General features: G+C 38.9%; 1 protein-coding gene across 2 annotated transcripts in view; it reads left to right on the forward strand.

The window, feature by feature from the left end:
- Positions 1–25,941, forward strand: part of FRY (furry homolog (Drosophila)) — a 302,629-nt gene that overhangs the window by 32,138 nt on the left and 244,550 nt on the right. For both annotated transcript variants that reach the window (XM_011997805.1, XM_011997806.1), the window contains exon 2: positions 15,724–15,923. In XM_011997805.1, the coding sequence (XP_011853195.1) occupies positions 15,724–15,923 (200 nt within the window). The remainder of the gene's footprint in view (positions 1–15,723; positions 15,924–25,941) is intronic.

The raw sequence follows: 25,941 nt of genomic DNA on the forward strand, positions 1-25,941 counted from the left end.
GTGTTCTTCTCTTGCCCTTGGTGTTTGACTTAAATATGATTCTTATAAAATAGCTCAAGAAGCTGGTTTGTCGTTTCTGGCAGGGCTCGGTCTAATGCCCAGATAACAGTCTGGGAATGACTACTAGCTCCTCAGCCTCCAGAGCCTTTTAACTGTGACTCACAGTAAGAAACACACTTTGCATTGTGACCCAGAACTCACACACATACATATCTGTAGACACAGAGTCTTAAAAAAAACAGCTTTGTGAAACAGTGCTTCCCTCCTCACTGTGCAGGATGCCACCAATCTGCTATTTTCTCTTCTCCTGTTTTCTGCTCTGTTTCATCAAATTCAGGCTGGTCAGCACCCACCGAGTTAGTTTCATGATCCAGTAATGGGTCAGAATCTGCATTTTAACAAACTTTGCTTTAAAGATTCCAACAGCTAGGCATTCCCAACATACCCTTAGTCACATTCTCAGCAGAAATGACATGCTGTCATCCTTGACATAATATTCTACTCCTGAGCATATTGGTGCTTTATTTGTCAGCGTATTGCTGGGTTGCAGAAAGAGCTCTCCTGGTAGTTCTGATGTGAGTCGCAGGTTGAACGTAAGGTTTCTAAGCTGGAGACAATGCATGACCTTTTACATCTTAACACTTCCTTACTCCTTAAAGCAATAAATATTTGTTGAGTACTTGATATTAAGCCTAGCACTGTGCTAGAAGGTGATGCTACAGGAGGAATAAAGCAAATTCCTTGACCTTGTTGCAGTTAAGTGTAGTGGGGAAGACAGATAGGATTTGCATATACAATATGTCAAGAGGCAGCCAGAACTCTGGATGACAGTAAAGATGATACAAACTGTTAGCAGAGGGGAGTACCGAGGAGTGGCTGGCCAGAACAGACTCTCATAAACCTAGAAGGAAGTGAGCATGTGAGCCATCATGACATTCCCCCGACCATTCATAAATTCCTACAACCCCTCTGCCCCAGTTCTCTTCCACTTTGAAGGTTTCTCTGACCGTCTCTATCATCAGTTATTTCTAGTTCTCAGCTTGAGTGTCACTATCCCAAAGTCCTGCCCCAACCCCCACAATCACAGATATGTTCCCCCCTGCATCTCTCCTGCAGCAGCCTTTGTAGCACTTCTCATTTTGCAGTTATAGTCCTGTGTGCTTTTATTCTATGATGCCTCTCTCCCTCCACACTGTCAGCTGTGTGAGGCTACGAGCCATGCCTATTTTGTTCCCCCAGCAGATAGCCCAATACCCCAAGTAATGGTGGGCCTTCAGTAAATAGTCAGTATGTGAATAAATGAACAAATTAGTGAATAAATACTCTCCTAAATTCTTGTGCTCATCCATTGACTGTTCGACCTGGCTGTTCAGCCTTTGGCTGTTCAACCTGGGTATAGTGTAACTGAATAGATTAAACTTCAAAAATCTTTCAAACTGTCTTTTTAAATCTATTTTCATATTCTCCACAGAACTTTGCAGAATGCCTTATACGAAGGTCTTGATGAAAATTCTTTATTTAGTGATTTGATTAATTGATCACACTCATAGTCTTTTGAAGCATAAATAGTTCTGAAAGGACTGTAATCAGGTCAGATGAGAAAAGATGCCTCTGTAAATGACACCTCCACTCATCCTTGCTGTGTGTTACGCATGTAAATACTCAGGCCAACGTTCAGTTATGCAGACAGTTCAGTTACTCAAACCTATGTGATCGAACCTGAATTGCAGTGGTGTTCAATTTTTTAATATAGTCATTTATTTTTCAAATTGAGGTTCTAAGATGGCATTCCTTTATTACTGCCATTGTAAGATATAGGAAACTTTTTATAAGTGAGTCTTATCTTTTAAAAAAATTTATTATGAAGTGTTAAACCCAAAAGGAGAAAAAAATTAGGATAATATGTAACATATTGCCATCACTCAAATTCTACAGTTATCAAGATTTAGTCAAGTTTGGTGTATTTGTACCTTTACTCTTTCGTTCTAATTAAAAAAAAAAAAAAAGCTTTTTTTTTTTTTTTTTTTTTTTTTGAGACAGAGTTTTACTTCATTTCCCAGGCTGGAGTGCAGTGGCACAATCTCAGCTGACTGCGACCTCTGCCTCCTGGGTTCAAGCAGTTCTCATGCCTCAGCCTCCTGAGTAGCTGGGATTACAGGCGCCCACCACCATGCCTGACTGATTTTTTTGTATTTTAATAGAGATAGGGTTTCACCATTTTCCCCAGGCTGGTCTCGAACTCCTGAGCTCAGGCAGTCCTCCTGTCTCTGCCTCTCAAAGTGCTTGGATTACAAAAATGAGCCACTGTGCCCCGCCAAAAAAAATTTTTTAGAGAGAGTCTCACTCTGTTGCCCAGGCTGGAGTGCAGTGGTGCAATCATAGCTCAATGCATCCTTGAATTCCTGGGCTCAAGCGGCCGTCCCGTCTCAGCCTCCCAGTAGCTAAGACTGCAGATGCGCGCTACCATGCTCAGCTAACCTTTAAATTTTTTTTGGTAGAGTTGGGGTCTCACTGTGTTGCCCAGACTGGTCTCAAACTCTTGGCCTCAAGTGATCGTCCTGTCTCGGCCTCCCAAAGTGCTGGGGTTAGCAGTATAAGATACCGTGTCTAGCCCTTGTTTCTCTTTGTTAAAGTATTATGAATCAAATATAGACATCATTTCATTGAACCCCATATAATCAGTATACATTCTAGGAAATAGAGATATTTTCTCATCTACCCTCAATACTATTATCACATCTAGCAAAATTGACCATAATTCTTTGCTATCACCTAATATTCAGTCCGTACTCAAGTTTTTTATAATCCTAAAAAGTCTTTTAACAATTAGTTTGCTTAAATCAGGGTTTAGACAAGGTCCACATATTACATTTGGTTGTTTTATCTCTTCCCTTGACGTGTAGAAACTGGTACAGTTTTCCTACAGGACGAACCTACTTCTGGATTAGCTATTTTGCTTCCTTATGGTGGTGACATTAACTTGTCCTATGTCTGCGTTGTCTCTTATGAATGCACATTAGCTCTAATGTTTTGAAAGCGTGATGAATGTGGTCACAGGGCAATGTACAGTTCCCCCTGGTCATAGGTTATATTCCAAAGTCATTTCTGTTCTATTACTATGATAGAGTAGAACTGTGTCACTCCCAGGTATACATCCCTAACAGCTTTTAGTGTGTGGGTACAAGAACTCTGACCAATAAATTGCTACAGGCTGGGGATTTTGAGAAAGCTTCTAGAGTCAGTGTTCTAAAACCACTTCTTCAGCACCTTAATCATCATAACAAGTCTCAGGTCTGTTTGTGTAAGATGTGGGATCTTTTTTTCTGTTTTAACAGGCACCAGATAGGTTCCCACCTTCATTAGTCTTCTCATGGTGGGTGCAGTCATCTTTTAGTTTGTGTTGTCCTTCCAAGAAGCTGCTTTTTCTCGCAGTTTACACAGTAACATGAGATCAGCATTCTTTCCAGAAACCCACTGGCTCCCAATGACCCTCCAAATAAAGTTCACATTCATTGGTTTGCCATTTAAGACCTTAGTTCTAATACTAATAAATATTTTTAAAACTACATTTTTATAGGACTGAAGAGTTTATTAAATTTTTCATATACGCTCTTCTTTACTTCATCTATGCAAATACTATATTTTAGAATTGGTTGGGTTCAGGTCCACAAATATTAAGTGAGCACAGTCATTTACTTAATTGTGCCATGCACGGTGCTAAGTGCTTGGGATAAAGACAAGAGATAGTATTGTTTTTGAGGACTCGATAGTTCCTTGGTGAAGACAAATTTGAACAGATATACTAAGACCAGGGATGTGTGCTAGGAGGGTGACAGGAGGAGGGGGTGAGAAGGGACACTTGGCAGACGCCTCTGTGTACCTGCCGTGCCGTTCCATTTGCCTGAGTTGCCCCTTTCTCTTCTCTACCTATCAGAATCCTACCTGTCCTTTAAGACCTGGGTCAAATGTCACCTATTCCACAGTGTCCACCTACTCCATGGCCCAGAACAGAGACTAGGCCTAACATGGGGTTAGTTTAGACACAAGGCAGACTTTCAGTACACTTTTTTTTTAAATGTAAACAAAAGTCATGAGTTTACAGGTAGGAACAAAGACCGGCTTCCCCACTGTCTGCCTGCAGTTTAGGGAGTTTCCAGGCTTAAAATGTAATGAAACCAGAGAAGCGAAGATACAACTGGAAAGGTCAGGATTATTGGTAAAGCTTTACTCTGTAGAGAGGATAGATGATAGAATCTCCCTAATTCATACTAATTTAAGGGAAGGCAAGATATTAATTATTAAGTGTTCACACTGTAGAGATATTGAACAAATGATGTTTTCATACATTTTCACTGCATACTTGTGTATTTCATAGAATAGTAGAGGTCGAAAGGACAATCTCACCTTGGTTTTTTAAGAATAACAGGTAAGGACACTGAAACCCAGTTGTCCAAGTTTCTTCCCTAAAGTCACTGAGAGCCACATTGGAGCTTAGACCTTTGACTCTGAGCTCAGTGTTCTTTCCACTATATTTTACCTACAAAAATGTTAACTTTGTTGGAGTTAATGAGGCATATCAGTTTTTCTATAGGCAGATAAGATTAGAAACAATTGTATTAACTGATTAAATTGCCCTCCTTTTCCTTCCTATTTATTTTCATCAGTGGTGTCAGTGTGTGGGTCCCAGGGCAGCAGCACCAGTATCACCTGGGGACTGGTTAGAAATGCAGACTTTCCAGTCTCACCCCAGACTCTGACACTGAATTGGGGTAGGAGGTGTCCAGCCTTTCAGGTGACTGTGATGTGCTAAAGACTGAGCACCAGTAATTCAAATTGTAAGTCAGCAGATATTTTTTTGAAATTAAGATTTAAAAACTCAAGGTCTTGTCCAAATAATCTACACATTTTGAATTTGTAGAGTTCACATTAATGATATTTTGTGGCATAAAATGAGCGAGTAGAAGAAGAACTTAGAAAAGAGAAGAAAATGAAAAAAGGAGAGCCAGTAAAGGACATGTGAATGAGAGCAGTTGGTCACTTCTCTTAGGGAGAAAAAGGAAGTTGAAATTCAGGATTATCCTGCCTCTAGCAGGTTATTCGATCTCCTTTTGGTGAGAAAGGACCTTGAAATGTCAGTGTAACCTCATCTTCCTTTGCACACGGATCTTGGCAGACATTCTTTCAGGCTCTGATGACAGTACCTACTTTGAAAATCAGGGGAACGTCCATGTAATCTCATCTTAGCAGATGACAGACATTTATAAAGGAAATCACTGAAATGTTACTGTCATTTCTCTCAGATAAAATACTGGAAGGCAGAGGAAGAGAGAAAAGAAAACAGGGCAGACACTTGATGCTAACTTTCCTTCGTTGAACTGCTTCACTCTCTCCAAGGTATTCAGTCTGGGGAGACCAGAGACAAAAATGGTTTTTTGAGAGAACATAAATTGAAGTAAGCAGAGAACTGTGCCTTCAAGTAGATTTGCTCTTTGTTAGGATAATAGGCAGTTAAAATTTATGTCATCAATGTATCTAGGAAAGAATAGTCTCTGGGTCTTTTTAAGGTATGTGTGTCATTAATCAGATCTCATGTATTTTTATGGGTCCTCCATGTTCAATTCTTTTTTTTTTTTTTTTTTTTTTTTGAGACAGAGTCTCACTCTATCGCCCAGGCTAGAGTGCAGTGGCGCAATCTCGGCTCACTGCAAGCTCCGCCTCCCAGGTTCACGCCATTCTCCTGCCTCAGCCTCCCGAGTAGCTGGTACTACAGGCGCCCGCCACCACGCCCGGCTTTTTTTGTGTGTTTTTAGTAGAGACGGAGTTTCACTGTGTTAGCCAGGATGGTCTCGATCTGCTGACCTCGTGATTTGCCCGTCTCGGCCTCCCAAAGTGCTGGGATTACAGGCGTGAGCCACCGCACCTCGTCCATATGTTCAATTCTTTTTTGTACTCCTAGCCTTTCCCAAAGTCTTTCTAATGTCTAAAAAGTGCATTTTCATTCACGAGGGCAGAGAACCCAGAGGAAGAGACCTTCATGGCCTAAGGATATGTTAGTCTTTCCAGAAAGTGTGCAACTATTCTAACCATAGGAAACCCCATTCTCCAAATTACAACGTTTATGTTGTGTTTTGTCATCCCCTGAAGTCCCAAAACTAGCTTACGCCAGAGCAAAGCCTATGGGTAAGGGGACAGTCTTCAACATAGGCAGCTGATTGGTTTTAAAAGACAGTCTGGGAATGGTGTAATACCACTATACCAGCGAATGAGGAATGGATACAGAAACTGTGGTATATACATACAATGGGATATTATTCAGCCTTAACAAGAAAGGAAATCCTGCCATATGCAACAATACAGATGAACTTTGAAGACATTATGCTAAGTGAAGTAAACCAGTCACACAAGGACAAATATTGCATGATTCCACTTATTTTTTTTATTATACTTTTTTTTCCTTTTTTTATTATTATACTTTAAGTTGTAGGGTACATGTGCACAACCTGCAGGTTTGTTACATATGTATTCCTGTGCCTTGTTGGTGTGCTGCACCCATTAACTCGTCATTTACATTAGGTATATCTCCTAATGCTATCCCTCCCCCCTCCCCCCACCCCACGACAGGCCCCGGTGTATTATACTTGAAGTTCTAGGGTACATGTGCACAACGTGCAGGTTTGTTACATAGGTATAATGTGCCATGGTGGTTTGCCGCACCCATCAACTTGTCATTTACATTAGGTATTTCTCCTAATGCTATCCCTCCCCCAGCCCCCCAACCCTGACAGGCCCCGGTGTGTGATGTTCCCCACCCTGTGTCCATGTGTTCTCATTGTTCAGCTCCCGCCTGTGAGTGAGAACATGCAGTGTTTGGTTTTCTGTCCTTGTGATAGTTTGGTTAGAATGACGGTTTCCAGCTTCATCATGTCCCTGCAAAGGACATGAACTCATCCTTTTTTATGGCTGAATAGTATTCCATGGTGTATATGTGCCACATTTTCTTAATCCAGTCTATCACTGATGACATTTGGGTTGGTTCCAAGTCTTTGCTATTGTGAATAATGCCGCAATAAACATACGTTTGCATGTGTCCTTATAGTAGCATGATTTATAATCCTTTGGGTATATACAATCATGGGATTGCTGGGTCAAATGGTATTTCTAGTTCTAGATCCTTGAGGAATCGCTACACTGTCTTCCACAATGGTTGAACTAATTTACACTCCCACCAACAGTGTAAAAGCATTCCTATTTCTCCACATCCTTTCCAGCATCTGTTGTTTCCTGACTTTTGAATGATCGCCATTCTAACAGGCGTGAGCTGGTATCTCATTGTGGTTTTGATTTGCATTTCTGTGATGACCAGTGATGATAAGCATTTTTTGGTATGTCTGTTGGCATCATAAATGTCTTCTTTTGAGATGTGTCTGTTCATATCTTTTGCCCACTTTTTGATGGGGTTGTTTTTTTATTGTAAATTTGTTTAAGTTCTCTGTGGATTCTGGATATTAGCCCTTTGTCAGATGGTAGATTGCAAAAATTTTCTCCCATTCTGAAGCTTGCCTGTTCACTCTGATGATAGTTTCTTTTACTGTGCAGAAGCTCTTTAGTTTAATTAGATGTCATTTGTCTATTTTGGCTTTTGTTGCCATTGCTTTGGTGTTTTAGTCATGAAATCTTTGCCCATGCCTATGTCCTGAACAGTATTGCCTAGGTTTTCTTCTAGGGTTTTTATGGTGTTAGGTCTTACATTTAAGTCTTTAATCCATCTTGAATTAATTTTTGTATAAGGCATAAGGAAGGGATCCAGTTTCAGCTTTCTACATATGGCTAGCCAGTTTTCCCAGCACCATTTATTAAATAGGGAATCCTTTCCCCATTTCTTGTTTTTGTCAGGTTTGTCAAAGATCAGATGGTTGTAGATGTGTGGTGATTTCTGAGGGCTCTGTTCTGTTCCATTGGTCTATATATCTGTTTTGGTACCAGTACCATGCTGTTTTGGTTACTGTAGCCTTGTAGTAGAGTTTGAAGTTAGGTAACATGATGCCTCCAGCTTTGTTCTTTTTGCTTAGGATTATCTTGGCTATGCGGGCTCTTTTTTGGTTCCATATGAAATTTAAAGTAGTTTTTCCAATTCTGTGAAGAAAGTCATTGGTAGCTTGATGGGGATGGCATTGAATCTATGAATTACCTTGGGCAGTACGGCCATTTTCACGATATAATTCTTCCTATCCATGAGCATGGAATGTTCTTCCATTTGTTTGTGTCCTCTTTTATTTCATTGAGCAGTGGTTTGTAGTTCTCCTTGAAGAGGTCCTTCACATCCCTTATAAGTTGGATTCCTAGGTATTTTATTCTCTTTGTGGCAGTTGTGACTGGGAGTTCACTCATGATTTGGCTCTCTGTCTGTTATTGGTGTATAGGAATGCTTGTGATTTTTGCACATTGATTTTGTATCCTGAGACTTTGCTGAAGTTGCTTATCAGCTTAAGGAGATTTGGGGCTGAGATGATGGGATTTTCTAAATATACCAGCGTGATTCCACGTATATGCAGTATCTAAAATGGGTAGGTTAATGGAACCCAAACATAGAATGGTGGTTGCCTGGGGCAGGGGGACAGGAAAATTGGGTGTTGCTAATCGATGGTTATAAAGTTTTAGTTAAGCAAAATGTATAAGCTCTAATGATCTGCTATACAATTGTACGCATAGCCTAACAATAATATACACTTTAAAATGTGGTAAGAGAGTAGATCTTCTGTTAACAAAACAAAATAAAAATTATTTTTTAAAAACAAAAATATATTTAAAAAATAAAAGACAGGGCGATATGGGAAGCTCACAAGATAACGTCGTCACATTCATGGGTCAGGTCCTGAGTTGACCACTCCGTAACCTTAGACAAGTCACTTAACCTCTCTGAACCTGCATGGTCTTATCTGTAAAAGGGAGATTAGCCTTCTAGGATTATTTTAAGAATTAAAGATACTAATTCATCTAGAGATGTCATGTAGATTCTGAAACGTGAAGGAAGACAACGTGAGAACTGTAGGAGAACTAAAGTGTATGTAAAAGGAGGAATGTATGCAATCCATAAAAATGGGAGGTATATTTCACGTTATCAGAATTTTATGGAAGTTAAACAGAAATTAATTTTGCCTGCCTTTGGATATACTTTTCTTCCAATGCAAAAATTATTTTTCGGTATTTTTTTTACATGATATTCTTTTGTTGGCCCACTTTAAAATAAGTAATTATTTAAGAATCATCGATCACTTTGTTAAGCAATCTTTGTGTGTTGCTGAAACTAATTGTTTATTCTTGTCTCAACATTTTCTATTTCTTAATATTCTTCAGAAGAAAGTAATTCTTTCTGTTATGTTTGGTTGTTTTCTTTTTTTTTTTATCCTAATTTACTTTACATGACTTTCAGGGTTTCTGGCCATTTGAGTATTTGCAGTACCTTTTTACATGCCATTTCTTAAGTTCCCTCATACTTGCTTTAATGGACAATTTGTTACTGCTCTATACACATTGTGACATGTTCGCAAAGAAGCTGCGTCATACTTGGTTTATGTTTTATGAAATGTTCCTGTACTGCCAGTAAACAAATTAAGTCTTAGGAGAAAAGGCATTTGAGAGGGAAAGTGTGGTCCTAAAGAAAGATCCCAGCTCTTGGTTACTAACAAGGTTTGCCTTCAGAACCCGAGAAATGAATGAAGTATTGAGAACCGGCAGAAAGAATAATTTATGTACAACTATGAACAAAGAAATCTCATAATTTGCTCCTTTGTTGAAAGATAAGGTTACATCAGTCTCTATAAAGTTAAGTTGTTTAATCAGATCACCTTTCTAGGAAGAGTACTACTTTGAATATTTGGTTACTACATATAATCCCAGGAGCAATGAAAAGAAAAAGGAAGCCATTTTTTATTTCAAATACTCTGGGTAAAATTCCAGTAATGGGAGCATCAGTAAAAGCAATGCGTGTTTTGAAAAATTAGCTCTGTGCTTGTCTGTCTTTGCAAGCTGGTGAAAAAGCAGGCCAAACATCTCTGCTTCCTGAGGAGTGGAGTACTTTTTGGAGGAAGATGGGGAAGCAGTGTGCTCATTGAGCATTTTCGTTCATGCCCTTCACAGGCTGGTTAAAAGTCTCATCTCCACGGTAACTGACACACAGATATGGGGCAGGTCAAATGCATGGATCAGGAAAGCAGATCCTGCCCAAGCCATGTGTGCCTGGATTTTCTTAGACACCAAGAATACACATAGCATTCGTTCCTTCCTGCAGCAGCCCTAGACTGTAGCACCTGAATGCCTGTAGATAGAGAAGAGCAGGTCCCTCTAGCCACTTACTCTGTTTAATTTTTCCTTGTTCTTTTAGAATTTATTGCAATCTGACCGTGTGGTATTTGTGTGTATGTGCGCACCTGTGTGTGTGTGTATACACGTGAAATGCTGATTATGTTACCCCTCCTCAGTACAACATAAGCTCCATTAAGGCAGGAACCATCGCTTTGTTCACCAGTATCTTCCCGTGCCTGGAACAGTGCCTGAAGCCTAGGCACTCATTAAATAAGTATTGGTTGAGATGAATGAGTGAGTCAATGAACAACAGTTTCTGATGAAAGATGGTATTACTTCTCTGAAAATCTGATTGAGAAAACCAGTTGCTTTCCTGTAACATCTATGCCAGTTAGCCTCTGGGGCTCTTATATGACACTTGTTTCATTTCAGTGTTATAATAAAAATGTAGCTGAACTATGAGCTGTGAAGGTGTTTGTATTGGTGCTACAGTTAGGAGGGTAGTCTGCCCTGGAAATGTTGGTAACTTAGGGAAATTGTACTGAAGATTTAAACCAGCTAAGAGCAGCCAGCCTAAAAATTAAGCTATAAGTCAGTGAAATTGGGGAAAAAATAGTCATGTTCAAAAGATCATCACATGCAGCCAGAAATAGATTTAATAAACGGAAAATGAATGGACCTCACAACTATAAAATAGACTTCTCATAATTTAAGGAATGGACCCTGCTTAATATAAAAGATAGAGACCCAGTGAACACAAGAAAACACTTCCTGAAGCCATCCAACAAAACCAATTAGGAACAGAATTTGGAATAAAAATAATAAAGGAACATTAACAAAACCCATTTAAGACAAAAGAAGGCAATGGAGAAAAAAATTAGAACGTGTTAAAACCAAGATTAAAATGTAAATGAGAAAATATAAAGAGAAGGCAAATTTCAAATGGATTCAATAATTAGAAAACTAATTAATATGTGAGAATGATGCTCTTCTTTCTCCACTCCACACCAGCCCCCACCACAGGAGCACTGGTGTGAATGACTTTTTAGAGAAATTGAGCTGTTATATGAACATAGACAGATAGGATGAAGGAAAGGAGAATAAAGGCTGATGGAGTTGGAGCTAAAAAATTCATCACATGGATGCCACTGAACCGTACACTTAAAACAGACTAAGATGGTAAATAGTGTCTACTTTACCACAATTAAAAATAAATAAAAACAGATTTTTAAAAATTCATTATATGCAAGAAATTTTAGTGGGGGTTTTTAATACAACAAATTAAGCAACAGGAACAATTGTTTCTTCAACAAGTATTTGGATGGGGAAGATGTGACAAAGATTCTGTCAGGATCTTTTCATTGGGAGAGATCCCTATTTCCAGAGACCCGGCGTGAAGAGAAGGCTGAGCCTCAGGGCAGCTGGATGGCACTGGCTGGCAGGGCCCAGACCAAGCCAGGTGGAGGCAACCATACTGACCTGGACCCTGAAAGGTAGGAGGATTTGCTTGCAGGACTGGATAAAAAGCAAGGAAAGCACCCTAGGTAGAAAGGAGTTGATTCAGTCACTGCCTGCATTTGCAAACCTGGAAAATGGGACCTCAGTGTGGCTAGTACCGAATCCATGTTTTATTTTGTTTTTTTTTCAATCAAAAATAAATTTCAATTAAAAATCAGACCTATGAAGGAATAGATTTAATTCTTGAGAGCTCAATTCTTAGAGGCAGCAGATTTTTCCCTTTTATACACCAAAAGTTTTTTAGTTTTATCTTTTTGAAATGGAAACCTTTGGAAATTGATATTAGTCTTTTTCCCACATTTTCTACCTTTCTGTGAGACTTATGGTCCTCATAATGAACATAAACTGTAACACCAATCGAAGCCCTCAAGCCGGTGAGACTGTCATATTCAGCCAACTGCATTTTTAAGTTCTGGCGACATTCTAAATTATGCAATTTTGTTTCTCCTTTTGCTACTAACATTTTTACCCATAGAAATTACATCCCCTCCCTTATAATTTTCTGTTTCCAGACTGTTGTGAATTTAGAAACTAGACAATTGATCTTACTTACGTATAGATTAAGGGCAAGCACGTGCTGTGAGAGGGCCTGATGCTTTTCTTTCTAATGATAATGCTCTAATATTTACACCAGTGTGGACTTTGTGACTCAAGTTTGACTACCAGGGAACGTGCATTTGCTGGTCTGTACTATACTGTCACCAAATAACCCAGGTATTGAAAGGTGCCATGTCCTAATGTTTACTTTTGAAATTATCCTGAGGCTAGGATTTACCATGAATTAATTAGGGTAGGATGAAGAGAGGTTTCTGAAACTTGGAAGTGGACCTAGTTTAAGTACACTTACCCCATTATCTTTCCTGCATCTCCAGCTGCCTAGGTTGATCTGTGTTTGAAACTCAGACTGATGAGTGACACCCCGCTTTGAATCATTTTCTGCTCTGGTACAGAGCTCTGCCGGGCTGGGATAGTTCCAGCTCAATAAGGCTGTTCATACAGTTTTATCTTTTTGAATATCACCTCTGTATTCACAAAGATGTCTGGCTTTGAAGTACAGGTGAATAATATTTTTTATGATAGCAGCGAATTGGCGCTTTAGCCGTTTAAATGGAGGATTTGTCTGAGAGGTTTTCTGGTGTCTACATTTCAGCTCTCTAGTTCAAAATGCAGCCTTGCAGGACTGTCAGAGAGGTCCTCTCATGAAAATTTCACTCTCATGAAAATGTGTGCACTCTAGTTAAGACTTTCAGGCCCCAGAGTCATGCAGTTAAGGATCTTGTCTTGCAATAACTGTATATATTACATCAACCCCATTATTGCTGCATCTGGAAATGGATCAAATCCTGTGGAAACCCAAAGAGAAGAAAAAGTCATACTCCAAATAGACATTTTAGGTTTATATCCCAGTCTCTGGTTCTGTGGCACGATGCCTTTGATACCTGAGGAAGATGTCTTGAGACATTAGGTCCTTCTCTAAGCTGGTATTGGGGAGGTGTCCTACTTCCACAAGGTGCCTGCGCTGGGGGAGTAGGAGGTGAAGCAGAGGAGTGGCCAGGACTTCATTTTCATCATTTGATTTTCAATATGCCCCTTTGGAATCAATAGTGCCTTTTAGTGCACTGCTTGCCTTACCATTTAATTTAAAGTCGTTAAATTAAACTACTATCTATCACAACTATTGCATCCTTTCTTAAAAGACTCTGACATATCGAATCTCCTCGTGTAGTTCCCATCCCAGGAATCCCTTTCAGACCTGCAGAAATAAAGTCAGGTGACATTTTTAGTTAGTTATTTAAGGAGATTTATTGAGTATTATCTGTGCAAAGAACTTCGGATGACATCTGGGAGTCTACAGTCTTATTAGGGAACTTTTAGGGGATATTGCTAGAAGAGTATATGGTTTAATTACAGGACCGACCCTAGACAAAACCTTGTCTCCAATCAATAGTTACTTTACTTGGCAGCAGTCTTTTGAGTCTTTCATAGGTAATGTAGGATATGCACAACAAAGCAAAACACCGAACAGTTTGGGTTAAATGTTCAACTCTTGTAAAGGAAACTGGCCTAATGAGGACTGGCCTAGTGGAGGTAGGTGTTATGGAGATGAGACTAGAAGTGGCTCTGAATGAAGAGGAGGAAGAGATGGGCAGAAAAGAACGGAAAGGAGCTGCAGAAGAGAAAGAAGGAAGAATAAATGGCCAGTGTGCTCACAGGCCAGTAAGAGCATCAGCAGGACTTGAGTGAGGGTGTGGAGGCAAACTACTAAAGGCTCTCAAAACCAGGCCAGGGTGCTGAGGCTGGATGATGTAATTGAGAGCTATTGAAAGTTTTGAGCAGAGACGTGTTATGATTAAAGCCATGCAAAAGAAAGATTAGTTCGATATGGAAAACAGATGAAATAATGTCCACAAAGAAGCTATTAAAATCATCTAGCCATAGGCCTCCAAGGGTCTGGATGGGATGTGGCCAGTGGGAATGGAGAGGAAACGAGATAATACGCAAGACAATTTATTATGTTTTTGTCACTTGCGAGGCCATATTCTTACAGTTTAGTGGTAGCTGAGATCTGGAAAGACCGTTCAGATGTAAGGGGCTCCTCAACTATTATGTCAGGTTAAATGAATTACAGGGGAAGGGTAGGAAAGGTGAGGGAGAGCCGTCTATGTAACATTGGGGACATGTTCGTAATTTAATAAAATAAACAAAACGTTATACTGCTTCCTCAGAATTTGGCTTGACACAGAAAGGAGGCAAGAGAAGCCTTACATTTATTTGTAGTTATGAAAAGAGTATCCAACTTTCATGGAGAACTTTCTTCTGCCTTTAATATTGATGATACCACCATTCTCTTGATATCCAATCCAGTGTCCAAACTGGAAACTCACTTTTTACTTGACTCTTTCCCTTAATCTCCATATCCAGTTACCCAGAACTAAATACTTATGTTTAACTATATACTTCCTGTTCTCAGCATTCCCAATGCCTCTATCCTAAGCCCTCTTGCTCTTACGTTTCTTTCTTTGGATATTAATAACTGACCATCTTACAAGGGCTTGTATGGGAGGGGTGGTAGAATTTAACATATCAAAGTACTGTAAAAAGTAGAGACTTGAAACTGCATTTATGAATTAAAAAAAAAGATTAGCGACTATCTCATTAAAACAGTGTCTGACTCTGTTGCATTCTGAACAGAGGCCACTCATCAAGAGCTTTAAGAACTGCCTTTGTTGAAGATATAGTACTCGTGGGGAACGTACATATTTTATAAAGGAAGCGCAGAGGTGTCCCAACTTGGGCCGAAGGATGGTGAGAGTGAAAAGTTAAACCCACACCTTGGACGGCAAACAGGGCACTGCCTGAGCCTTGTATCTTTCAAGAGGTGCATCCCTTTCTAGAGCAAGAACCAGCTTGGCTTCTGAAAATTGATTCTTGGAGATTTCTGGAAGGAATTACCCCAGAGTCTTTTCCATTATTAGAATGAAGCATGGAAGACAGAGAGCTCTTGACCATGAGGAAAACCTGGACAGGAAATCACTTTTTTTCCCATATACGTTTTTCTACCCGTTTTCTAAATGGGACTGCTATTTCCCTAGAACAAAAAATAAGCCAAAAACATCTTAAGTATTGTAAGATTGGTCAGCTATAGTACGAGCTTCCAATATAATTTACCCACAGCAATGTAGTGACTAGAATTTTGAGATGACCAAATATGGTATAACACTAACATAGTATAATGAAAATAATAAAATTCTGACACCATTTCCAAAGAATAAGGCCAGGTTATAATATTAAGTGTGCCTTTCTTGATACGATTCATATCCTGATATTTATGGTTTAACACAGTCCATCTGAATATTTATGACATTATTTTCAGCCAGTAAGAATGCCCATTCTGTTTTTCAGCTTCTCCCGTTGGCAACGGTTACATCAAGCCTCCGGTTCCACCTGCTTCTGGCACGCACAGGGAGAAAGGGCCGCCAACCATGTTACCCATCAATGTGGACCCAGACAGCAAACCAGGAGAATATGTCCTCAAAAGTTTATTTGTCAACTTCACCACTCAGGCCGAACGCAAGATTCGTATCATTATGGCAGAGCCCCTGGTGAGTACATGCCGTGGAACCTGCCTCTTTGAAACTTCATCTGTATGCTGTTATACTAGATTTAAACACTCTAACAAAAGATGGATTGCTTTTCTTCTAGTTTGTAAAGGTTCTTTAATATCATAGGTAATGTGTTAAAGATAATAGTTAGGTTCTCTGATCTAAGAGAAACAATTTGAGTGTCAAGGATTTTAAAACAATCTTCAGCAAATACTATTCAGTAGCATGCTTCACTGCTGCATTTGGGACTAATAAGCACAATTTAACAAGAGGAAGTATCAAAGAAGTATCAATCATAGAAAAATTGTGTTCAGAGTCTCTGTGATATATATAAGTGTATATATATCATACACATATTTTATATATATGGCAAAATCTTTTGTCCAGTTTTTAAAGTAGATGACAAGAAAAATCGTTTTGTTCAAGTGGCTGTGTGGACTTCGAGTTTGAGAAGTTAAGGGCTTGGTACCATATTGTCAGAGGAAGTGTTTTGATGAGTCGTTCAGAAACACCATTTCCATTTCTAAAACATGAAAGACAATACATTCTTGCCTGACTTACCTTTAGTTCCCTCGTTAGACACATGAGGCCCTTGGATGTCAGTGTCTTTGGTTGCAGATGCTTCTGCTAGCAAATAAGGCAGGCATGAGTCCGCCTTACGTTAATTGCTCTAACAGGGCTCTAAAGAGCGCTGAATCTCTCCAAAGGACAGTCAGAAAGGAAGGAAGTGCAATTGGTAGATTCAGATTACCTGTTTTCTAACCTTGGCAGGGCCACACACAATAAAATAAAAGGAAAAGAATTCAGAGTGATGCAGCTGTTTCTGGGAAGTGTGACTTTGTACCTCCTATGAGGTTACTGGGGTAATAAGAAGATAATCAGAGGTTTGCTTTGCAGAATTATAACTTAAGATAATTAAATACAGTATTCTTAAGCCTGCAATACATGTCTCTGAAAATATGTAACAGATGATGCCCATCATCTGTTAAAAATGACCTTTACAAGAATTACAACATAGGGTTTGGGAATCAGAATTCATAAACGTTTGTTAAGTGTGTTTACCTGAAAGTTACAAACTTTGCTCAATAAAATTTTTATTATATCAGTGGATGTTACATTTATCCATTCTGTTCATAAAATTCTCTTCATTTATTGAATTTCCATAATTATGGGAAATGTTTCTTGCTTTTACAGTTTAAATCATCTAAATTCATCCTGACTACAGGACCTTTATTTCCATTCACTCATGTTTTTGTGTTTCTGCTCCTCTTACTTCTACTAATAGCTAATATCTGTGGTGTGGTTACTATGTGCTAGGCATTGTGCACAACTTATTACCTCGTTTAATCTTCACAGTGACCTTAGGTAGACAGCACTTATTTCCTGCTTACAGATGAGGAAAGTTGGCACAGAGAAGGTTAAGTAAATACTCAAGGTCACACAGTGTTGATTTAAACTCAAACTAGGTGGCTTCAGAACCCACATCTGAACCCCTCTGTACTTTATTGTAAATCTTTCGTTGGTCGTCTTCATGTAAAGACACTGTTGCAGATACTGTTGCTAACTTCTTAAAACAAACCAACACAGGACTCTCCTGTAACTTGAATCAGCCACTTCAAGTATCCAAAGTCCCAATGCCCAGAACAGGGCTGACCCTTGGAGCCTCCAACCCCTGAAGCAGCCCAGACTCCTCCCCTGGTGGAGGGAGGGAAGCTACCTCCATTTCGGAGGATGTGGGTCAGTTTAAAGATAGAGTGGTGAGGCACAATAAAGATTCATTTTACCCTGTAGCCCTAGAAAAGTGCAAAAATGACAGATCTGATCTCTTTGAAATTGTGTATCCTAATGAATTTTCCTGAGGAGCTGTGAAGTTGTACAAAAGTTCAAAGAGATGCTTACACAGCTAGGTCCTGATACCTTTTGAACCATCCGTGTTTCCAAAATTATAGTTTACTGTTTTTTTAAGAGTTTATGAAGTAAAATAGTTTGGATTTAACTTTGTCCCTCAACTCAGGTTGGAATTCGTTTGCGTGGAGTTTGTTTTTTCTTCTTGGAATAAGGATTAGGTCTGAAAAATGTACGTGTGCCATAGCATTCTTTTAATAGAAGTAGACATTTTTGTTCCACTCTATGATACAACTAAAATGTCCCCAAACAAGAAAAAATTTTAAAGTGTAAGTTCTTGTCATAAGGAAATCTTCCTTATGTGCTTAGAGTGAAGGATTCTGCTGGGTGTTGATGGCCAAGAAGACACACTTGATGTTTTTAGCTGAAGAGATGAATCTAATCAGTTTTTAGTATTATCGATTTTTATAAAAAGATTTTTTTGCTCTATCACCCAGACTACAGTGCAGTGGCGCAATTTTGGCTCACCACAACCTCGGCTTTCTGGGTTCAATTAATTCTTGTGCCTCAGCTTCCTTAGTAGCTAGGACTATAAGAGTGCGCCACCACGCCCAGCTAATTTTTATGTTTTCAGTAGAGATGGAGTTTCACCATGTTGGCCAGCCTGGTCTCAAACTCCTGACCTCAGGTGATCCACCCACCTTGGCCTCCCAAAGTGCTGGGATTATAGGCATGAGCCCCTAACTCTGGCCTTTTTATTCCCCTTTGATTTTTTGGCAGAAATGTAAGCTTCTGTTCCATATTCTTTTCTTGTCTGCTGAAAAATGCTTAGTAATTTTCCGTCCTTATTTTTGCCTCCTTGTAGGCCAGTAAATGTGAATGGATTCAGAGGCTTGTCACCTGATTCTAGAAGTGTGAATGTGCGTTTGGCATTTTGTCCTGTAGCTGCAACAATAGGTGTTATTTTTGATGTATGCAGAGTACTTTTAAGGTGAATTCTATTAAATGTCCTCTACTGTTTCTCTTGTCTTACAAAGACATTGAATGCTTTACAACCCTGAATTTATGTGGGTTCATATCAAATCACAAAATTGTATTCTATTATTCTTAACTAAATACAACTTGTATGGGGATGGCAAAGGTAATTTTCAAAAACTTGGAAGTATAGACTTACTATTTGGGGAACTACTCAGGAATCCGTATTTTTCAGTTTTATTGTTAAAAGACTAACTCAGAATATTACACCTATTAGCTTGTGTGGAGCAGATTATGTACAACTTTAAATTAAATCATAAGGTTTTATTTATGATTTTGCAATATCCAGATAGCCAACTTTAAAAAAAAAAGGAAATAAAAATGTTCCACAAAAACAAATTTTCGATTTGTTTCTTTGTAAATATCTTTCACTTGTTCTGCAGAATGGCTCTTTGTACCCAAAGATGCTCAGGTCATATTGACGAATATTTATGGATAAGTCAATAATTTTATTCTATTTTTATTGCTTCATGGGGACATTTAATAGCATTTGTTCTTGTCCAGTCTTATCATTATTTCACCTTTCCCAAGCAAAGTGTTCTAAACAAGCTAATGGGGTCATCTGTGTCTCTTTTATATTTTTATTTCAAAACATAAAAACTGCAGAAAATAAATAATGAATACAGTTCTTTCTTGCATCCTCCTCCTTCCCTCTGAACTCAGTTTTCTTCTTCCCAAAGTGAATCTTTTTCAGTTCTTTAAGTAAGAATCAGTGGGTGGTAAATTACTCAGTCTTGTTCATCTGAATGTCTTTATTTCTCCCTCATTTATCAGTGATGGTTCAGCTGGGAATATAATTCTAAGTTGACATTCATTCTCCCTCTGACATTTGAATCTTTATTTCACTGTATTGCCTTACCATTGCTGTTGAAGAGTCTGTAGTGAATTTGTTATTTGTTTGTAGATTCTTTACTTTTTTCCCTGTTTACTTTTATAGTTTTTTTCTTTGTCTTTGGTACTCTGAAGTTTCACTACACTGTGTTTGGATATGCATTTATTTTTATTTTCTTGTTTGAGACTCTTGTGCTTCTTAAATTAAGGATTTATATCTTTTCATCAATTCTGGAAAATTCTTAACTATTAATTATATTAATGTTGTCATTTTTCCACTTTCCCCCTTCTCTTTTTCTGATACTTCTATTAGATGTAAATTGGACTTTCTTATGCTACATTGCATATCTTTTTACCCATCATTTATTATTCTACCTCTTTGTCTCTTCTGCATTCTGAGTAATTTTTTCAGATCTGTTTTCCAATTCGTTAATGTTCTCTCAGGCTATATAATCTGTTTTACCTAGCTAGTGAGACTCTTAATTTTGATGACTACATTTTTTATTACTGGAAGTGCTATTTAGTTCTCTTTGAAAGTCTACTTAGGCGTCTTATTTTCATTGTACTTTGTTTCTTTTTTAAGATTACAACTTTCCTTTTATGTCTTCAATCACCTTGAATGTGTCTTTAGATTATTGTTCTGTTATATCAGTACTTGTTGTGTCTGCTAATTCTTCTGTTTGTTGTGCCTGCTAATTCTTGCCCATGATAGATTGCTGTTTACATACTTTGAAATTTTTCACTGTGAATTCTTTCACTGAGCCTCTTTTTCTGTGAGTTCTCCTTGCATCCACGGTTGTGGGAGTGTTTCTCCAGCACAGTTTTGCTTTTGCCTCTTCTGTTGCCCAGAGTTACTGCTGTCCGGGGCCAAATATTCGGTGACTTTCTGCACCCAGAAGGTGATGCAAATGTATATCCCAAACTTGTAAGACTTTGGCCTGTGGTTTTAAATTCTTGGATGTGAATTTTTTTTTCTTGTTATTTTACATAGAACTGAAGCAGAGACCACTGGGAACATCTTTTCATCTTCTTTTAACGGTGCATAGATGTTTCCCTAGTCCATTGTTTAGGACCAGACTTTATGTAAGGCATCTTATTTTCTATGTCCCACCTCTCAGGGCCCATGGTGGACAACAACAAAAGCCTCTAGGATAATGAAACAAACAGTCCCTGGACAGCCACTAAGCTACCTCACTCCCTCCTGTTTTTCCTTTCCTTTTGCCTTTCTTGTGAACTCATTTCTGTACTTAAAAAAAAAAAATGTTATACTTCATTCAATATTTCCAAGCACTTACTCCATATGAGCTTTTGGGTTACCTGAGCCCATCATCCTGCCTATGTCCCCTGCAGAATTCTCAGTTTGCTTCTCATGCAGATAAAACCAGGGTTGGCCTTTGCTCCATGAAGCACATGGTGAGGTGGGGTGTCCTTAAGGTGGATAAAAAGAAGAATAAGGGGCCTGTCACCAATTTTTCCTCCTCTGATCTCATCTGTGAATCTTCTCTAAACACAATCCTGTCCATTACATTTCTTGCATAAAACTTTCATTTCATTCTCTTTCACTCCTTGATTTGGCCCAAACTGATCTTACTCCCACCACATGCCTTTATGAACCCAGGTTTCTTGTCTGCCACCACGCGTTTATGCATGCCGACCCCTCTTACTGGAATGCTGCTCAGCTCCTCATCCTGCCTGCCCTTTAAGGCCCAGTCCAAAATCTCATCATCTGAAAAGCTTGGCTTGATTTCTTCCCTGATGTCTCCACACAATCATGCTTATGTTAACACACACTTACACATATCTGCAAATCTCTACTTTATCTGAGCTACCATATCATTCTGTCATGCAAACGATTCTGTCCTCACTGAATTAGAGTAATTAGTATAGGCTCAACTAGTAAATACCAGAGTATATGATGAGTTTTAAGGGTAAGCATTTTATGATACTTTCAGTTGTGCATGTGCATACCAAACCATAGTGTATTTTTTATGGTGGTGGGGTAGGGGCAGAGATTTTCTCTTAAGTTGAAGAAGCAATGTATTAGCCTATAAGTTCCTTGGAGGCAATATCTGTGTGGGATGCATCTTGACACACACACACATGTAAACACACACACACACACACACATATCCCATGCCCCCATGTTTAGGACAGTGTTTGCATATCATAGACAGTAAATTTTTTTTAAATGAATGAATGAGTGAATGAATGAAACATTAATATAGTAGCTTGAAAGGAATGTCTTTATTGGATCCTGTGTGCTTCCAAAAGTCACCTTGCCAACTGTAAACTAATAATAATAGATTTTTGTTCTGTTCTTTGCACTCGACAGATGAATGCCCTACAATGTGCTGAGTACAAGAGGCATTGATTCTCAGCCTCCTGCTTTCGGGCATCTAAGGATACCTCTTTATTCATTGATATGGTCACCTTCCCCTCACCCCGACTCCAGCAATAGGTGACTCTTAGTGATCAGACACAGTCTCAGAATATATGCTCTCATTCTCTATGAGTCTGTCTATATAGCATCTATCGCCATAGTCACAGGCAATTACCTTCTCAGTAAGCTCTTTCCAAAAACAAGACTCTCCAGTTTTTCAGAATTCAAGTGCTGCTATCAATTTTGACTTTGTAGCTCAAATGGACAAAAGAGATAAAGACAAAGTTAAAGACAAAACAGCTTTTCATTCTGACTGATCTGGATTTGACTCCTGCTTCCACCTCTTTAGTGTTGTGTGACCTTGAACCAGCCAGTCAACCTCCTTTTTTTCTCATTTGCAAAATGGGAGTGACAGTACCCAGCTCACAGTGTGGCTGAGAGGATTAGAGGGAGTGCATGGAACACCTGATATACTCCTGAGCATGTAGGAGATGCTCATTTGTCCTCATCACCACCCTCATTATCCTCGTCAGAGGACTGAGATGAGTTTCTGGTATATTTCCTCAGAAATCAGCCTGGTACATTCTCTCTTTGTGTTCACTCAAACATAATGGAGGCTTGAGCAGGGGACTTGACTGTCTGCTGTTGCCATTTATCAATACTGTCAGGTGGCTCTGCTGAGCTCTGCCATGGCGTTGACAGAGGCACAACCACAGCTCCTTTCAGCAGACCTGGTCTTGGCCCTCCAGGTGCTCATGCTTTGGGAGATGACAGAGGCAAACAAAGTACTTGAGAGAAGACAACACCCCCCATGATCTCACTGTATTTCCAGCAAAACACTTGAGGCCTACCCAGGTGTGAATTGTGAAGACCTAGGCAGTAAAACCAGGGATTTGAGGTACGTCCACCTCTGAGGGTTTTCAAAGTCTTTCAAAGAGGAAATTTCATTGGTTCTTGAGAGGAGGGGTCTCAGAAAAAAATAAGAACCACATAATGCCAGGCAGCCCAAAATGTGAAAGGCTGGGTTATTCAGCTAAGTAAACCAAGTTTAGAAAATTTCAAGAATTTTCAATCACACTTCTTAGACTTTTGTCCACGCCCCTCCCTATGACTTGACCAATACACAAGAAAATTGGTTTTTTGTTATAGCCCTGCCACTAACCTGTGCTTCTGACAAAGTCACTTATGTGTGATCTGTCATTGTTTTCTCATCTATGAAAGGATAGCAGCCAGGCCATTTTCACTCTAGTGTATAAAACAAATGAAATAAAAGCAGCATTCACTCTCAAACCCCCGGGTTTAAACTCTTAAATTCCTGGGGTTTAATCCCTGGGTTTAAACTCACTTATTAGTGAGTCTACCCAGGTTTAATCTTCCATTGTCCCTTCCAGGAGCTGCAGTGGAAGCTAAATTGGGGATTGGTCCAGGAATTCCATCTGGATCTAGTCTATCAGCATAAAATGTCAACGGGAAGAAGAAAAAGAAATCTGACTCGCCTGACAAAGAGTTACTCAGAAAGAAAGTAATTTACTGTGTTTTGATTTCGAAACCTGGAATAAAGAGAAGGTTTTTTTTTTTAAGTCTGCTTGACTTAAAAAAAAAATCTAACTTTCATCTTGTCCTTCAGCGGAGACTGAGAGTGAGAGAGTTGTGCCCACCTTTGTCCAACATCCCGGAATTCAAAAACACTTTTTATGATGAAAGATGAGTGAAAATGGGGAATTTTATCATTGGGATTGCTTGAGCCTTAGTAGCCTTGTTCACAAAATGGTTAATGGACAAGATGCAGGCAGGATATTTTAGACGTTGCTCCTGTGCTGAGTTTGGAGCACAGGTGTGGGCTGACAAACAGAGTGATAATTCATAAAGGTGCTAACTGTGTCATGCTGGAATGGAGGCTTAAAAATAATAGAACATGATCTAGCTGGTTTGCTAACATGAAAGAAGTCAACTCGAAGTAACACAAACTATTTTCTTGGGGTACACAGTCTGAAGAATCCAGGATGCCAAACTCTATTGCATCACACATCATGAATCTGTAATGAAATATGTCATGCTTAAGAACAAACCTGTAGGAACATCAGTCATGGCCAGCTGGCACAAACACTGAAAGGCCAAGCAATTAGCTAATGACAGCATTACTGCATGCTAATGTTGTTCCAGGTTCAGGCAGTAACGTTGTTGACATACCTTTGTTCCTTGGCCCAGAGTCTGAGGCTTCCAACTCCTCCTGTGTGCTGATGTTACAAAGCTGGCATCAGGACAACTCTCCTGTTACCCCTAAAGTTAAGCAGGACTCTGTGCTGTAATAAGGACACTGGTGGCCCACCACCAACAGATGGTGTATGATGAGTGGTTCTAGTCATTTTGATGAATGGGACTGTAGGTCTAAGTAAGTTTGGCAAGTGATATACACCCCCGTCCGAGCTTCCTCTTGTGATTGTAGACCATATCTGATGAGAAGTAAGAGACCGAAATTAGGATACACCCTGTTTTTAGGTGTAAAAGAGGTTTTTTCACCTCTGGGCCATCTAGAGATTGAACTTTCATCCATAGTCTTGTATTTCACTCATTCACGTGACTGATGTGTGTGCAGACTTCTAGATATCAGAAAATATCAGATCCTTTCATCCAGAACCCTTTTTAGTATTTTAGTAATTTGTGAATTGGGAAATTCTGCTGTGCTAAAGGACAGAATGACTGCCTCTAATAAAGTTTGGATCTTTATATGACAGATCTTCCTACAACTGATTGTAATTAATCATGTTCATAAGCTTATCACCATTTACTAACCTCAGCCATATGATTTTTCATAATATTTTATCACGCCCGTTTGCAAGTTGGTGGTTTTTCTGCACTGCTCTACATGCCAATCTTCCTATACTAAGCAAAGGTTACATGTCTGTTGACTAAGGATTTGCAAATAGCAGAAATGCCAGCCTTAATGTCTTTCTGCACTGTGGATTCCAGTCAGCTTCCCAGAAGGACAATCAGCTAGGCTTGTTGGTCAAACTCCTCTTTAAATAGAGGCTGCTGTTGCTTCAACAGACCAAATAAGGGAAACATAGAGTAAAAGTAATTTCATTTACTCCCTGTTGAGTGTAGTGATAGAATCAAAGTAATGCTGTCCTGAAAAGAGACTAAAATATTGCTCTTCAGATAGGGAATATTTATATCACACTTGACAACATACTGGCTAGTTTTCAAATTATAAATAAATAACTTTTAAAATAGCTGTTTCTTAGCAAAACAGCTTAGGCTGGAACATCCCTTAAATAATCTTTAAAGACATCCATCAAAAACTTGAACATTCACCCTAACCCAGAAACATAGCATTGTTAGTGGCTAAAAAGATTTAATTTAACTGCTAAATGAGGTGATCTTTCAGATGATCTCATAAGTTTGTTTTCTTTATTAGGAGTATGCTTGGAGGCATGTAGATGAAAAACATTTATTCTGTCACTCCTAAATGGAACTTTTCCTGCTGTGAAATGAAATTTAATACACCACCATAGTAAAAGTTTGATTGAACCTTATAGCAAATAAATGATGTGAAAAGCATCACGAGGTAATAAAAAATATCAGAGGGCTTTTTACTTCAATTTAATAGTATCCAATTCAGTTCATTCATGGATAAGGCCATAATTTTTATTTTTATTTTTATTTCTGGTGACTTTCTGAAGAGATTATCGAAGTTTCCTTTTTTTGAGAATACAAAACCAGACGAAGGTGATTCCTCATTATTTTCAGTCTAGCTTTTCTGATGATATGTTCTTTGTACTATTTACAAAGACCTCCTTTTTAATACAAACAAAAGATCATCTGGAAGTATATGTTTTAGAGTGAGAGAAAATACCAATTAAAATACATTCAGTAATAATGGCATAATACCAAGTAACGATGGCTCATTCCTTAAGGTCACTCTGA

This window comes from Mandrillus leucophaeus, unplaced genomic scaffold (genome assembly GCF_000951045.1).
Source record: "Mandrillus leucophaeus isolate KB7577 unplaced genomic scaffold, Mleu.le_1.0 Scaffold549, whole genome shotgun sequence".
NCBI classification, from domain to species: Eukaryota; Metazoa; Chordata; class Mammalia; order Primates; family Cercopithecidae; genus Mandrillus; species Mandrillus leucophaeus.